This window comes from Leptosomus discolor, chromosome 7 (genome assembly GCF_034619465.1).
Source record: "Leptosomus discolor isolate bLepDis1 chromosome 7, bLepDis1.hap2, whole genome shotgun sequence".
In the NCBI taxonomy this organism is placed as follows: domain Eukaryota; kingdom Metazoa; phylum Chordata; class Aves; order Leptosomiformes; family Leptosomidae; genus Leptosomus; species Leptosomus discolor.
The window spans coordinates 63,475,032-63,492,402 of NC_141397.1; the positions used below are offsets into that span (position 1 = coordinate 63,475,032).

Genomic DNA, 17,371 nt, shown 5'->3' on the forward strand with positions numbered 1-17,371 from the left:
GATAAAAATCATTGGCAGAAAAACGAAACTTTATTTATCAGTTATCGAAACTGTTGTAGAAAAGAGTTTATGATATCGCTATACTGTTATACCTCTGGAGAGCTGTGTCTGTCACGGCTGGGGAACATACTGATTATCCAAAAGTTTGTTTGTTTCTTTAAAACATCTGAAAAGAAAACACAAGATATTTTACTGCATTGCAGTTTTATTCCTGACATGCAAAAAGCCAGTTTTCTAGCTATCGTTGGTACTAATTTTTCTATTATGGTTTTTTATGTTGAGAAGAAAAGGCAGATGGCTCTGCAGGCTTCTGGGAACATTGTGGTGTAAGTTCCAGTGTTGTGAAAGGTCTCACCGGCAAGAAGCTGCATTAGTGTGCGCTGCTGATTTATGCTAGTGACACTGTTTGAGCCTGAGAATCCTGAGAAGACTTTTCAATAGGCAGCAGAATACAATAGATCATAACAGAAGCACGCTCTAAATTTTAACATCCCAAACAACAATATAGAATAGAAATTTTACAGGTTTTGGTAGTATTTTTACAAGGAAATTCCCATCAAACTGAATGCTTCACGTTAGCAAAATTGTGCAGCAAAGCTGATGACCCATTCAGTGTTGTATCTTCGCTGTTCATCCCCAAGGTAAAATAACAGTCAGTTCGGTTTGCACCTAGAACGAATGAAATATTTTTTTATTGTTATTATTGGTAAAGTTATCCTCGTAAGCGTCTTTCCAAAATGAGGCTTCTTACACTCAAATCCCTTGTTTTTCTGTTATAAGTGGGAAAAGGCAACGCTGACAGCGTTGGCATTGTGCAGACTGGCAAAAAGGGAGTGCTTTCGCCCAGATCTTTTTCCGTATTTTAATTCTGGCTACCATGAAAATTGCCGGGGAGTGAAAGTGGTATGTTGCTTTTTTTCCCTTGGACCCCAAATAATTTCCCATTTCACTCCATATCAGGCAGCAAATACGCAGTTCCTGCGGGGTTAACGCTAACCAGCCGCTGAATACACGGCGATATTAGCAGATCCTTTGCTTCTGCAGCCGATGCATGAAAACGGATTATGCCTCGATGGCTTCACGCTCCGGGGAAGCAGTAGGAGGAGCTGTTGAGCAAGGAATGTTTTTTTCCACATGTTTAAGTCATGACGTAGTGTATAACGATCCAGTTTATTTGTGAAGCTGACTCAGTGATGCCTTTTCATTCCTTTCACACGTGAGCAAAAGTCAGAGTTCTCCCCCCCAACAAAACCAGGCTGAAATCTTTCAGTAACAACCGATACCGCAAATAGTTACGGAATTTTTATTATTGATTTCCAGTGTGTAAAAGAAAGTGTTGGACCTTGACGTCCTGTTTCTCCACTGAGGAGGTTTGCTGGAGTGAGCGGTGCAGGCTTCAGTTCAGGAAACCCCTAAGTGGGTTTGTTGGCTCACTGTGGGTCGGACCACTGGGCTGTCTCAATCTTGCTTTGAATTTCGCACTTAATGGTACATTTGTGCAGAACTTGTACTTAATACCTGGATTATTAGCATTTAATTAGCGGACAGTTCCATTTCAAGGGCTGAGTACTGACACGGGTGACTTTGAGATGGCTCCATCACGATGACAATCGCTGCAGAACAAGGCTTTGCCTGTACCCTATCGTTTCGACTGCCTCCCGTTCAGAAAGGAAAGCTTTAGACGCTCTGCAGCTGCAGAGCGCTTCAGATCATACTTCCACGGCCGAGATGCTTTTGGAACCAATTCAATCAAGCTCTCTTGCAGTATAAAATATGTATGGAAAATAGGCAACAATGATCATGTAGCTAATGGACTGCTCCGAGGTAGTATGGGGCATCTTCTGCTCCTGGGGGCATTTAGCACAGGGAGGATCCTGTGCTTCTTTGGAGAAAGCTGTTGGACAGGGTGTGGATACTGGTCCTCAGCAGCTGAAATAACAATGAGGCGATGCGCACTGGTGGCTGAAAGAGTGATTTGTGTACTCTCTGGCTCGAAACCACTTCATTTCACCTCGCATTTCCAGAGTCTGAATTCAAACTGCCGCCAGTGAAACACAACTTTCATACAAGTCGCTGTTCCCTGACAGAACATACACATTTATATTTCATTAAAATGGTGATTAAATAAATAGTGAATTAGTTGGCGGTACTGAGCCGTATTCTCCACATCTTTACATTTATTTTATCTTTCATTAAACACAAAATTAAATCGAATTAAAAGAAGCTGTAACACAGTTATTATTAAAAACAAACACAGTCGTTGCAGAGCCAATATTGCCTAGCGGCCACACGGGGCTTCCAGCCAGTACAATGAACAACTCGAAGGGGAGCTGCTGCAGCAGAGACAGCAAAAAGCCAGGGAGAAGAAAGGAGCTCTCGAAGGGCACACAGACAGAGACAAATGACGGTGCTGAGGGGCCTGTGTTGTCACCCAAGTGTCCCAGCTACTGCGCCGTTCAGCTAGAACAAAACCGAGGCTTTGTTTAAACGGTGTTTTGCCGGAACAGCTCTGCTCACGGAACAGGGACTCGACTGACTGACAGGCTTCAGGCTAGATGTAGGTACAAACTTTGTAGCAGCGAAAATATTTCGTGGGTGCAACTGATTTCAGCCCCTGCTGGTCACATTTAGTCTTATGTTTCCTGGAAGTCCTCGTCAAGTTAGCTGTTCTGTCAGCATCCTAACCTACAGGCGCTGCAAGGGCTGTGTTGGCAGGCTGTTAGCGAGCTCATGGGCGTGGATTTTGGCCTTTCAGGTAAAGAGCTCCCCGCTCCAGGTAGTGACAGATGGGAAGAGCAAGGGAAGAGTTTCTGCTGGCCTGAAGCGTACAACTTTGAGTAGTCCTTTGAAAAACCACCGAAGTGGTACATACCTCCGACATTTAAAGCAGTGTTGTTGTTGTAGACAACATCTGTCATTAACTTCCCTGCTTCTCAGAGCTGGATGTAAGAATTGGACACAAAAAGGCTTAAATCATTAACTTTGGCTTAACCAGGTTGGGGTTTATGTTATTTAGTTAAGCTGATCTTTGAAAAAAAAAAAAAAAAGCCAAACCATAGTTTGTGTACGTTGACATGTGACTTTGACTTTACCAAAAGTCCTAAGGAGGTGGGAGCTGCTGGAAGAGCCGGGAGGCACGTACCTGAACGCTCAGCTTTGGCTGAGAGAGTTACACTTTTCACTCAAAGTTTCAGACAGGTTCTGGTGGTTTTCTAATTCATTTTCAACACCACTCTTATGTGTTTGACTATTATATCAGCTGTCATACTCCCTGAGGTTGGTTGACGAATTTTGTCAGTTTTCAGACCCCCAGTCTGCCAGCTGGCTGAAAAATCACTCCAGCTCATTTGCAGCTCAGGCACTACTCCGAATTGTTTATATTCCCGCAAACTGCTGCTCACACATTCACAGCTTGTAATTCTCACTGCTGATCAGCGAGCGGAAAAACGACGGCTTACAGAAATGGGTCAGAGGAAGAGAACGCACGCTTTGAGTATCGGAGGGTTTTTTTTTTTTTCCCATTAAAATACAAACTCAGTTTAATAATTGAGAAATTCCCACTTTGGTTCCCCTTCACCTGCGAGCCTGTGAATGTAGCTGGAGACTACTTGACCGTCTGGCGGGATTATCCTCTCTAAAATCCCAGCGCTGCTGTTTTACTGCCTTGCCCGGGGTCTTCAGCAGGAGCAGGGGCGGCCGAACAAGGTCACCCCGGCTTTCTGCAAGGCGGGGGGTGCAGCCCAGCTTTCGCAGCCCCGCACCCCCGAGGAGAGCCCCGACTGTCGGGCACAGCCAGGTCTCCGCTGCCCTTTCGGCATCGCTTGACCCCGACTCTCCCCGCGGCGCGGCCCCGCACCGCCTCCCGCCGCCGCCCCTCCGCCCCAGGCCCAGCTCCGCGGCCCCCTGCCGGACTACGACTCCCAGAAGCCTTCGCGCCGCCCCCCCCCCCCCGCCGCCGCGGCCCCCCCTTCCCTCCGCCCGCGAAGGCCGCCGGGGCTTGTAGTCGGGCGGCGGGGGCCGGGCGAGGAGGCGGTGGCGGCGGCGCTCCGCCCCGGGGGAGGGACGGCGCAAGGCGCGGGGGACACGGGAGACAGGTACCCGCGGGCGGCCCTGCCAGGCACCTCCTCGTTGCGGCCGGCCGCTGGCTCCGCGACGCGGCGGGACGAAGCAGCGAGAGCGGCGGAGCGCGGCGGCCTCCCGCGGGGCCCGCAGGCGAAGCAGCGGCCTAGGGGAGCCCGCGACGGGCTCGGGCTCTGAGGGGGAGCCGCGGCTGCGAGTCGGGGAGGGGGTGCGGCACCCACGGAGCCTTCCTTCGCCGAGCCGCGCCGGGCCGGGCCCGCTCCTCGCCGGGAGGGACGGGGCGCCGAGGGGCCGGGAGGCGGCGGTGGCCGGCGCCCGGCAGCGGCTGGTGCGCGGAGCGGCCCCTCCGAGGCCGCCGCCGGGAGGAGGGAGCGGCGGGGAGCGGGACTCGGCGGTGCCCGCCCGCCGGCTGCGCCCCAGCGGAGCATGCACTGACTCGCTGCCTCGGCTCGGAGCCATCCCAGCCGCCGGGGTGCGCGTTGCATGGTGTGGGGATACACGGTCTCGATAATAAATGATAGAGGATACAATGACTTTGCTGTCTCTGCTGGGTCGGATCATGCGTTACTTCTTGCTTAGACCGGAGACCCTGTTCTTGCTGTGCATCAGCCTGGCCCTGTGGAGTTATTTCTTCCACACGGATGAGGTGAAAACCATTGTTAAGTCCAGCAGGGATGCGGTGAAGATGGTGAAGGGCAAGGTGGCCGAGATCATGCAGAATGACAGGCTCGGGGGGCTAGACGTGCTGGACGCAGAGTTCTCCAAGACCTGGGAGTTCAAGAGCCACAACGTGGCTGTCTACTCCATCCAAGGCCGGAGGGATCACATGGAGGACAGGTTCGAAGTAATCACTGACCTGGTGAACAAGACTCACCCCTCCATCTTCGGGATATTTGATGGGCACGGAGGAGAGGCAAGTGCTCAGCTGGAAAAAAAAAAAAAAAAATCAAAAAAGAGGGGTGGGGGTGGTGGGGGAGGATGGTTGCAGGGCAAGGAATGGATGTGTTCTTGCCCACCAGGTTTGTGTGGTTATCTTGAGACATTGTTTGGGGAGGTGGGGGGTGTCCTTGCTTCTTGGGGGGGGGGGGGCGGGAGTCTCATAATAGGGATTGAGATAAAGCCCATTTGCTTTCTCTCTCGTTACCCCTCTCACGGTCGGCGCGGTAGAAATGTGTTTATACCCCCTCTGCCCTTTACAGTAGTAAAGGTTTAATTGAAGTAAAAGCCGTTGGAGGTGGTTCTTACGTGCGTAGAATAACGATGCTGAGCACAAACTCCCTGGAGTCATCTTTTGTTACAGCGAAGTGTGGTGTGATCGGATTTTGGCACAGGGCTGGTCTCCCCCTCCTGTCAGGAGCTGGGCTCATCAGCAGTGGTTAGAGAGGAGTCCTCTTAAAGGCAGCCTTAAAGCTAGTGTCACTGAAACGTGTCTTTGCAGTAATTCGCTCTCAAGTGAGGACCAGCGTGTCCCTGAGAATGACTGTCATGTTTGTGAATTGCGGGTAGTTTTGAAGTCATTACAAGTGTGCTGTCGTGCTTGTCCCCTCCCTAGTGGAAAGCCAGGAAAACTGTCATTTTGAAACTTTCGGCTGTTTCACCTCTCAACTTTTTTAGGCAAGGTGATTTCCTTAGGTTGTGCTATGTAGTTAGTGTTGCAGCTTGATGGGATACTTCGTTCCTTACAGATGACAGATGTTGCAACTATAGCTTCCTCCTCGTTTGGGTTGTGGTGCTGCCACGTAGCTTTTTGTATAGCACAAAGCACATGTTTCGTAACTGTGGAAAAGGACAAAGAATTTGTCCTTGTGTGACAAATTAACTCTAGCAACCATTACGCTGGGTGTGAGACACCCTTGCGGGTTTTGCTGGGATGATGGAAGCTGGAGAGAAATACTGAAGTTTTTCACATAAGTGCTGCTGCCGAGGAGGGGTAAGGCAGCGAGAGAGCTTGGGTGTTCCTCCAGCTGCTTTCACAGATCCAGGAGTCAAAGTCCTTCCTAGGAAAGCATTGGCAGTGACCAGACACTAATGGAGCACAAGGGCGGCAGCTACTGCCCCTCTAAACCTGTAAGGGCTGCTGAAAAATCCAGGCCTTAGGCACATAATCAAAAAAGCTGCTCTTCTGCTGCCTGCACGGTTGTGAGGGGAGTCAGTCGTCTGTCCTGCTGCTGTCTCGCAGCGTCTGGCGTTTCTGCCCCTTTGAAAGAATGCAGACACTTCGGGTGTGGAAAATTGTCGGCTTCCTAAAAAATTCTGGGCGTGATCAAACCCTGTTTTCCTTTGTATGTCTGACGGCAATTGGGGCACCTACTGCCAGCTCCTGCTGGCGTGCTCATGCCAGTTCCCTGTCCCTCGGACTTCGAGGAACACAGGTAGAAACGCTTGTGTCGCAAACCAGTACCTGCCTTCTCCTGAAGGAGTAAATTCTACCTCTGCTCCGTGTATTCGGTGCGTCCGGCTCTTTTGTTTTCTGAGGCTGCGGACGGAAGGTGCTTGTGCTCTGCCTTCTGCCTTCTTGCCCTTTGTTCGAACGCACAGTTTTCCTGGTCTGAGCCGATCAGGCAGAACAAGTTTGCAGCAATAGCTGTGTCATGTTTTTAAGCATTATTCTGAGATCCTAACGGGCAGAAGTATGATAGACGGGCTTCGACGCTGGCGTTGTGAAAGAGGGATTTTATTTCTTTCTTTAATTTTGTATCATGTGTGTGACGTGCCCTACACTTGATTGCAAACTTAGTATATTAAATAATCTGGAACTAAAACGAAGAATAGCTAAATGACAAGAATGTGCCTTATATATATATTGTTTGTTTGATTTGCTGTGGATCTTGGAATTACATCCATAAGATACATTAATGATAATACTGGATCTGTGGGAAGCTCGTTTGTCTTTTGTATGCTGATCCTCAGAGAACTTGCTCTGATAGATTCGGTGGCAAAGTCTGAGGCTTTTGTGCCAGACCTGTCTTTTTGAAAAGTTTAGCAGCTCTCTCTCCAACCCTTACTAAAGTTAATATTTCAAAATTGTGTGCACCTGCTATCTCTTTTTTATCTTTCTAATGGAATCCCCAGATGTTCTTAGTGGCCTTTACTCTTACAAATATAGGTGCCTAATCATTGGGGACATAACTAGTTTCTAGCTTTAGATTTTACGCAAAACTGATCAGAAGAGCAATGACTGTGTGCTGTGCGTACAGCAAAAAATAAATGATGAAAAATAGGTTTTAATCTCAGAAGGTTTTGTAGTTTTGAGTAGAAAAGAGGGGAGGGAAAAGAATAGCAAAACTTAATGCTCTTATTTAATCCGTGGTACATAATATTAAATTTCAGGTCTCTATTTGAATTGGTTTTCTGGATGTCTTATTTTATTTATTATTATTTTTTTAAAGATAAATGTCTCTGTGGAACACTTCACCTACACATGTAGCAAAGCCTTTGTAAAGATCAAATTTTCCGTACGGGCTCCCATTAAATTTCTTCATGTGTATTTAAAGAACAAAGAACTGCTAACCTCTGGAGTTACATGTGAAACAAACTCTTCTATATGGGGAAAACCTGTTTTTCCAAACAGATAATGCCACAAATGAGCTGCTAGATTAATTCTTTCCAGCTATACACAAGGGAGTGTGTCTCCATTAATTACTTCCTGCCATATCAAGTTGAAGTGGAAGGCTAGAGAAGCATGATTCAAGTGATGTGAATTACTGCGGAGTGCTAATTTATGCAGATTTCTGGGGTTTGCTTAAATATTGCCAACATTTTGCATGAATTCTGCTTTTCTGTTATGTCATTTCCTCTTCCATCTTACAATTTTAGCCCGAATAGGTTGGCAGCCATTTACTTAAATTTTGTGGCTAGCTTGATGAGAAAGCAACGAGCAAAAATAGTTATTAATGCTCAGTGTTACAGCTAAGAATCTGGTGTGCTGCTGCAAGGACTTGTGAAAGGCGACAATAATTCAGAGATAAAAATGGAGACATGGTGTGTAGTGCCGTCTTCTTTTTATAAAAAGTTAGTTTCTTGAAGAGTGAATAATAATAATGATAATGCAGAGACAGGTAGAGAGGAAAGAAGTAGACTTGGAAAGAATGAAGAAAAGTTTCTGCCTGTTGTCGCACTGAATGACTTTGCCTAAAGGAGTCTTCAAGGTGATCTAACTTAGAATCGAGGAGAGAAGAAAGTATTTGTCGGTTCTCTCATCAGCTTCTTCATAAGGCTTAAAGACGGCTTGAGTGCTTTTTTTGGTCTGTTTTGCCCTTCCCTTTTTCCTTTGTTTAGAAGTTTTGGGGCTGTCCAGACTGGAAGATTGAGAAGTGGCGTACTGCATAAATGGTACAATAACAAACAATGAGCTTGAAAGCTGAGCAAAGGAAAAGATGGATGCTTAATCAGAGTGATTTAACTATTTTAACTAGCATTTACTGATTCTTTTCTCAAATATTTAAGGTTTAAGTACTCAGTTTAATGAGATCTCAGTATTAGACAAGAACAAAGTAGCTCAGCTACCATCTGCAGTTTTATGGTTATGGCTCTGTTGCACATCATTGTTTTTCCCTAACCCTACGAGGTGAAGACTTTTAAAATAATTAAAGTAATAGATAGTGCCTTATATGCTGCCTGTGCTTGTTTGCAGTCGTAAACTGATGTGGGTAACGATGGTGGGAAATTAAAGCTCAGTAACTGTCTCATTTAAAATGTCTTGCTTTTTTTTTTTTCATTATTTCGCTTCGCCTCCTTGAACAGGAACATGGCAAGGCTTGTCCCTTATGATATGTAGGTGTGGATAAGAGCATTTTGCATGGTATAAATGGTTTCTAGAGTTGCTGACGTTGCAGCGTGTGAAATACACCTTTTTGGTTTTTATTCATAGAGTAGGGAAAGACTGGAGAGCTTAAATGTGAAAGGAGGGGATTTGCTCTGTAAATGACTCATGTTTGTAACCACATACAGTAATGCTTTAGTGCCACAGGACCTTGAATCAGTAGCATGAACTCTTGGCAGAAGTCTCTGGTTACTGATTAACTCACAAAAACAAAAAAAAAAGAGGGAAAAGTCAGAAGATAGCGGTGAGAGCCCTTACTAGCGGTGTCTGAGACCGTGGAAACGGGAATGCTGAGGTGAGGCCTGGAGCAGAGGGCACCGTGCCAGCTGGGCATTGCCAAGACAGGTACTTGCAAGCACGATTAATTCCTCCCCGATTCATTGGGACGAACTTGCTGTCGTCTTCGTGCCCACCGCGACAAACGAGTTGCTGCAAGGTTGGGTTGGGAAGGGAACTTCTCAGATATGGGACTAACCCGTGTGTGGGTTCTCCTCTTGGAACGAACACGAGGTCACTTAGTCCTTGGTGAAGGCAACGGGGTCAACTTAAACGTAAAGTTACTGAACGGGAGGATATTGGCAGAGCAGCTGTACATCGTGCTGTCAGAACAGGACACGGCGTCTGGACGCTTGTGTTTGTACCCGTTGAGGTGATTTTTAACCCCTTCAGAAGCTGGTGTCCTGAACTGACCTGTGCTGTGGTGATGAGCGTCTTCTTAGGTGTTGACAGGGGGAAATTTATTCCGTTTAGTGGGAGGTGAACGCTGACGGTTGGAAGATAATATTTGCCTTCTACCAAATATGAACTACTGAGCTAATATTTTTATTTGGGTGATATTTGGATTTTTTCTTACTTTCTGATCCTTAGTAATAGCAGAAGGTGTTTATGCTGTGTTGAAAGAAGAGAAAGCTAACAGTTTGGGGTTTTTTCCTAAATTTATCTGAATCTGGTAATTCTAGTTGAAAATCTGTTCCTCTGATACTGAACTACTTAAGCAAACTTGAATGTAAATTTATCTATCATACTTTTGAGTAAAGGCCATTGAGGATTAATGGCTTGAGATTTTATAAAATATAAGAATAAATCAAACAACAGCTTTGAGTTTTTATGGATGTTATAGCCTCATTGTAAGGTGAAGTCCTTGAGGCTTTGCGGTTTATAAGAAGAAACTGCCGGGATGGTTTTCCTTTTATAGTCATTTCCTTCAGTTTCTAATCCAGAATGCTTTGCAAAGTGCCTAAATGTTTGAATAAATATTTACATAGGTGAGGTCATGTTGATATGCAAGTCTCAAATCTGCTTATAAATTCCACACCAGTGGCCTAAAATATAAGCCAAAATGATATATAGGAACACTTCTGTCATTTTGTTTAGTTTATCCAAGTTTTGATTCTTGGAAATCATGTTACAGGGTTATGGTTTTCACCCTACAAAACCACGCTTATTTGATTTTTAGGTCTACATTATATGCTCATTTGCTGTACAACACTGTGACTTAAAGTTGATTAAAATGGTGTAAAAATATGTAATTGGAAGTAAGAACTCTTATCGCTGCCATTCACAGCTGTATCATTGGGTGTAGAAGTGAGTCTTTTTCAATTTTTATAAAAATCGAAAAGTCAATTAATTTTAAATGTAGTCTGCCAGCTTAGCTTGGATCGGTGCTTCCGTGTTTGGGCTCGCCGGCAGCCAACTGATTGCCGCTGGTTTAATTAAATCAATTTTGCTTCTTAGATGCTTTCAGATTATGAAAGTCATTTAAGTTGTTCCGTGAGCTTGAGTAACTCGGGCTGCTCCACAGGAAGCATTGGTGTGCGTGCTCTTGCTGCGGGGTCGATGCTCAGCAGCTTCTCCGTCGCTGGAGATGGGGAGGATGTTTCACAGCTACCAAACGGGAACGTTCAGACCGCAGTTGTTGGTGCCTGATGCTTTTTAACTGCATACCCTGCGGTAGCACTGCTGGGGCCACGTCCTTAGATACATAAGCCATCTCTAAAGATGGATCAAGGCTCAGAAATAAGCAACGTCTTAAATAGCTTAAAAATGTGCTGATTTGTGCTGCTGAAACGGCTTCCCACACAACACAGGCAACGGTGAAGACGTGTTAGCTAGTCCTGCTTAACCTGGTGTCCAGCCTGGACAGTGATAAATTGAAATACGGTTTGGGGGCAGTAGGATTTTGCTCAACTCTGTTCTGCAGGTCAGGAACTTGGGCATTTTTGTGTTTAATGGTGTGAGAGAAAGAAAATTTGGATTCTTCTGTCAGGTGGGGTGAGTTAAAACAGCAGATTGCTCTAGCTCTGTCTTGAGCGTCATGCTTTCAGTAGCTCTTCTGGACCAGAGCAGTATTTCTCCTTCCTCCCTGTTGTTAGAGATCCAAGTACTTACGGGGTAAATTGTTCCTTAAAGCTGAGTTTTGGCTTCTGGCAGTTTCAAGTTTTAAACAATCTCCTGGTATAGGGATGCTTTGTTTTGCTGCTCTCTAGTTTTTGCCGGTGGCTGCAATTTTCTACAGCAGCTTAGGCCCTGTAGGAAGGCCCTGTACTAGTTGCTGGGTTCCCATGCACTGGATGTGGCACCTCTGAAGTTTTCCCTTGCTCTCAGAACTCTTCATCCCTGTCCCTCTTCATCTGACCCATCTCAGCACATAGGTATGGCCTCACAAAAGAGGAACCACGTGCTGCCCCTTTCCCCCATCCTCGGGAGCCTTTGAACATGCTGATCTCTTTGGAAATGGTCCTGCGTGAGATCGGTCAAGTTTTGTGACCCGGAACAGCAATCCAAAGGTAGCTGGTGCTAGTGTTTCTTGGGTCTCGAGGTTCAGGGCTTGCTCTTCACTTTAAGTACAGCGTAGATGCTGTTAGATCTGGAAAAAGGAAAAAAATGCTTATATGCTCCTTCTGTAGTGCCCTTTGGATTGAATCTATGCCCTTGAAAGGCGAGTTCCCAAAACTAATTTAAGGGCAGCAGCTGCTATAATTATGCACAGAAAGTCATATGCCTCTAGCTCCAGTTCTTCACCGTAATGTTTGTTAAAAACCTTACAGTTTAAGCGAACTCACCCACCCTTTGGACCCTACTGCCACCCCCCCTGCTCTGTGCCCCTGCTAAACAAGCCTCCTCACCCGCAGCCCCACGTCCCCTGCTATCCAGGCCATTTTGTGACCATGCTCTTGTCCCTGACCATCCCACGAACCTTACACCTTCATCCATTCGGGGGGGGGGTGCTCTGCCTCAACAAGCAGTGCTCTGTCTGCCCCTGCCAGCCCTTGGGTCTTTGTCCCGGGTGGATCCTTGCTGGGACCCAGGCAGCGCCCGGAGGAGCTGTGCAGCGGCGCTGCAGCTCGGGCAGGAGGCCAAAGACAAGCAGTAACACGAGGAGCTGCTGCTGCTGCTTACCTCGTGGGGCACATCCGTGCTGACTGAAGTGATCTGTCTGTTCCTAGCGGTGTGCCTGCGTGTGTTCCCCGGTTTGAAACCCTCTGTAACGTTTGGGAATGTATGCCCTGTGCCACCGCCTTCCGAAACAGGGAGCAGGGATGAGCGAGGCTCTTTAAAACAGCTGGTACATCTACAAGTTCCCTTTGGCTGCTGACTTCCTAGGCAGGTTCAAGTTATCATCAACGTTCACCATCAGTGACTCTGTTACTAGGTGCCAGTCCAGCTGGACAGACCAGTTTCTCTGGCTCATGGCCAGCCCGAGAGATCTTCCATGTAAAAGAACCTCATGAAGATTTAATGACCCTTTGTCTTTATTAGCCCTGTAGAGTTTCAGTTCACCCTGAAGGTAATAAGACAATGAATAAGACGGATAAGGCAAATCCAAAAGGAAGTTTTTACCCTGATGCAGATGTACATAGAGACAGCTCGTGATCTCTGGGCCGTTGTAAGTTGTGTGCAGAATCAGTAGTTTCCACAAGTTGGAGAATCTCTTTCTTTTGGGCTCTTGTGTGCTTTCACTCCTGTTGTTCAGCTAGCATTAAACACTTCAGCTCGTGTTTTTATTAAAGCAGTTTAAAACTTGCTGCCAAATGCAGAGATTTCGTTTGAAAGCAGCATAGCTTTAAAAAATTGTAAATATCGTTGCAGTTTGCAAGAAAAAAGGTTTGCAGATGCCAGAATACTGATAAATGCTCAAGTCAGGATGAGTAGGGGAGACTGGTGAGCGTGTGTAAATTGTAGTTTAAATAACTGCCCATTTATGCCATAAGGCCTGATAGTTAGATGGTCTGGTGTAAGTGAGCTATCTTGATCACATTCAAGAAATAAAAAGAACATAAAGTACTTGTAAAACTAGGCTTTCAGGTCTGGAGTAATTTGCAGGCCATAAAATAATCTTTCTTCCTACTCTTGTAGAAAAGTCATTCCGGGAGAGTAGCTGCCGGGTGGTTACAGATGGCACTGAGCTGGGCCAGGGGCTCGGGCTCCGGGAGAGCAGTGTCCGAGGTGTCGTGTGATGAGCGAAGCGGACACGGGGAGGGGAAGGAGCGTCCTTCTTTCGGTGGGGTGCCACAGCCAGCTTGTGAGCGCCGCGTGGCAGCGCCGAGTCCCAATCCTGCTGCTGCGGGTACAAATTGATTACGACGCTGAAACATTGCCGGCTCTCATCATCTCCGACCTTGCCTGATTCACAGCTGTGTGAGCAGCTGACATCTCCAGCCAGACAATCAAAGGACGTGTTGTAACTGCTAAACCACAATGCAATTAGCCGTAGCACGTCATCTCGGCAAACCTCAAAGCTCCCCCGGAGAAATGGACATTTATTTGCATTTACTTTTCGCGCTAAAATGTTATCCCTTGCAAATTTTCTCGTTGTCATAACTGTTGAAAAGGCTTATTTTATTTTCTTTCAAATTCCCCTTCAGGGGTAAACATTTGATTTTATTAAGTTCTGTTGTAGTGGCTGAAACTGTCATACAGTACTGCTTTCTATCCATACACTTTTTAATGTAATAAATCTCTTTACGTTTTCATTCTCTACCAGATAGAAAACTACTGGAGGGCATGAAACATTTCTTCTGATAAGTGAAAGTGTGTGGCCCATAATACAGCTCTCTGGTGTGCCACGGCTCACTTGCACTTCCTTAAACTTGCATTTTAAATGGGAACATGATTTATTTGCAGGTAGTCTGCACAGGGACTGCACCACAGAATTGCTTAAACTTCCCCCAAAATGTGAGTTTCCGCCAAATACACACACTGAAGCTGAGATATTTCAATATTTGATTGTGATCAGCGTGAAATAAAATGTCTCTGCAAGGCTGAGTGCTTCAGGAGTGGAAACTTAGTGTGGGAGTGGGAGGAAGGGGAGGACGAAACAAGCTTGTCTCCTTAGTTTTCTTAATGTTTGTATCCCTGAGCTTTCATCTGCTTTTCTGCACTTGAGTGCGAATGTGTTTTCTCTAATTTTTCTAGCCTTTTAGTTCTTACTTAGGTCTTTTTAGAGGTGTATAGGACACCATGTAGGATGTAGAAGGTGCTTTTAAGTTTTTTTTAATCTGACATACGCGATGTGGTTACAGTGGGTTTGTTTCTGCTGAGAAGCAGGGAAGTTGGGCAAGAGTCTGAATGATCCCACTGGGCAAAACTAGTATGTTTGTTAGATCTTAATTCCTGATCATCCTAAGTTTGGACCTTTATTGGTGTGGAAGAAATCACACAGGAAAAAGTAGGAAAATAACTACAGAGTAGGTAAAAACAGTCTGTAGCTCCCAAGGAGGAGAGAAGCAGCAACACTGGGAAGAAGACAGTCTCATTTCCCCAAAGTGGTGTTAACTGGGAGATGCCAAACTGACCAAAGTCATACACAGTATTACCTACAGTACACGTAGATAGTTGTGTTATAACTCAGGTTCTCCTGTAATTGAAATGAAACAAGATTTTGTTGTGGAAGGCCTGTGGTAACGATCACCTGATGCTAGGGCCGTGATGCTCAGCATACCTGGTCTGATACCAGCTGCTGATACGAGGACTAAGCCTGCTTGTCTGCGGGCAGGATGCTGCTGGGGTTCCCGCCGGAGAGAGCTCAAGGTGGGTGTCCTTGCACTACATGCTTGGAGATGCAGTTAACACTGGACCGTGATGAGGAAAGTAAATTTTTCCTAACTGCTTGAAAAAAAAGCTGTTGCTGCCTTTTCTGTCCAAGCAATTGAAAGCATCCAGTGGTCTTACTGGAATAACAAGGCCCAGGGGCTCCATCGCAGGAAGGGGGTGAAGGAGGGGAGAAGTGGAGCTTGGGACTTGAAGACAAGAATGTGAGTAGAGGAGAAAAGGGAGAATAGTTTGTGGTTTTGCGTTGCAGCTTGCCTTAATTTTAGTGTGCTGCAAGACTGGACGTATTTAATAACAAACTGTCCCAGCAGGATCCTACTGGGCAGCCGTAGGGAAACTAGTATCAGTTTCGCTGTGCCATTGTTTAGATACTGCCTGAGATCCAAAACCCGGGAGAGCTACGTGTGAGGGTTATTTCTGTGGCTGAGGATGAATCCTGTTGGATCTCTGGCTGTGCGCATTTGAGAGAAACAGAGAGCAGGAGCGTGCGTTTTGGCAGCGTTGCCTTATGGCTCTTGGAAGCGCACTGACAGCTTAGTCACTGGATGCTCGCGAGACTTAAACTTTGCCCTCTTTGTTTCTACTGGTGGTCACTGGTTTGCTGGCACGTATCGGCCGTCCTCATTGCTCAGGACTTCGAGGACAAAATGTAGGACCAGCTGCCTGGTTCGTGGTGCCAATTGGCGTCGACATGTCAGAGGAGAGCTCCAAGCAGCCCCTCCTCTTGCTTATGTTTCATGCATAAATAGCAACGTTAGGTGCTACGTTGAGTTACAAAGAGATTGCTGTGACAGACTTCTTCATGTCGCAAGAAGTTTTATGCTCTCGTATAAATACATCGCGTATGTTTGACTTTTAAATAAAAGGGACTTGCTTTACAACCGCTATTACAGTAGCGGTTTTGGAAGGCAAAGTAGAGTGATTGAATTCTCTGAGGATGAATGTTGCATAGAAGATTTGTAATCTTTGGCAATTAGAAGATTGTTGCTGAGGTTAATGGTGATATTATTTTTAACTTTGAGGGCAGGAGCAATCTCCTGCCTCTGGGATGGAATTATTTCAATCAGTGCTTTAAATAAGCACTTTCTGTGATGGTTTAAATTGACAAACATTTAAATCATCAACCTGAATTCTTTTTTTTTTTTTTTTTTTTTGCTTTAGTATTTATTTTAGCAACTACGTATCCTGATATGCCGATTCACATTATTTTTATTTTGGATCACTTTTGAAAAGGAGAATGGTATTTACCGTCAGTTTTTTCTTTGGTGAGACTTTTTGATTTTTTTGGCCCTGTTTTTGTGTGGCTATTGTAACTGTAAATAAAAGCAGAAAAAAAAAGCTAAGTAAGAGGCCAAATAATGTATCTCTGTTTGTTAGAAGTTATTGAATGATTTGCATCTAGAACTAATTGTGCGCAATATTGTAAGCCCCTGGAGGGTGAATTGATTCAAGACACGCTTCTGGGACTTTTGAGGTCGGTTTATGATGGAGGTCCTTTTATGAAGCATCTCTTCCTGAGACCTGGGCTCGGTGGCCAGATTGTCCATGATGAGGTCAGGTACCATCTCCTCAGGCTCCAGTTATAACTTGAGTTAGAGCAGGGCAGGAAAGAATTGGAGGTAGTTCTACCTGAGCAAGCTGACCTACCGCCTCTTCAAAGAGAGTGGTAAGATACTCAGTGATTTCAAAAACCCCACATTTCTTCCTGCTTAGGAGAGCCTGCTCTCTGGTAAGGTTTTGCTTGCTAGAGTATTGGTGTCCTCATCTGAATCTGCTCAAAGGCTCTGTCCTAGTGGCTGTGGTAGGAGGTGGTACCTTGATATTTCCAGTTCCGTAACTGTGTTTCTCTTCAGCCTTCAGACGCAAATATACGCTGCTTCTAATCTATTATTTTAATTAGTTATCTTATTAAGGTGATGGACTATATTCTCAGGTTTTGACGTATAAATTTTGTTGTTAGCTTTGTTTTGAAATAATGTGGTTTTTTTTTAAAAAAAAAACAACTTTTATCTAACTTACCTGCCTCCTTGTAAAGAACAGTGCTAGTTTGCCTGGTAGTGTCGTGTAGCGGCTCAAGACTGTAGCTGCATCCTGGTTCGTGTTGCAGGTCTGCGTGTGATGACGAGAAAAATACTCTGAGCAAATTGGAGTATCTCTTGGGATGTGTTGGGGTTTGCACTCCGCGCTTTTAAGTTGCATGAGTTGGAGTTTGTATATTCTAAAGTGTTCATGTAAACTTTCAAGACTGGCGATTGAGGTAGCTGCTTCTAATAAACTATAAACAACATTGTGATGTCATGGCAGAAGAGCCAAAAGAAAGTGTATCCAGCTGCATATTTGGAATTAGTTCTTTCAAATGTAGGTTTTAAAAGCTTTTTTGGCATGCGGGTTGTGTGTCTCTTACTAAGGAAAAACCTG

General features: G+C 45.6%; 1 protein-coding gene across 2 annotated transcripts in view; it reads left to right on the forward strand.

Moving 5' to 3' along the window:
• The first annotated feature begins 4,594 nt into the window (after positions 1 to 4,594).
• Positions 4,595 to 17,371, forward strand: part of PPM1L (protein phosphatase, Mg2+/Mn2+ dependent 1L) — a 96,499-nt gene continuing 83,722 nt past the window's right edge. Inside the window, exon 1 of one of the 2 annotated variants that reach the window (XM_086468310.1) lies at positions 4,595 to 5,099. In XM_086468310.1, the coding sequence (XP_086324436.1) occupies positions 4,977 to 5,099 (123 nt within the window). In that variant the 5' untranslated portion in view covers positions 4,595 to 4,976. The remainder of the gene's footprint in view (positions 5,100 to 17,371) is intronic. The other variant, XM_086468311.1, reaches the window with a different exon arrangement.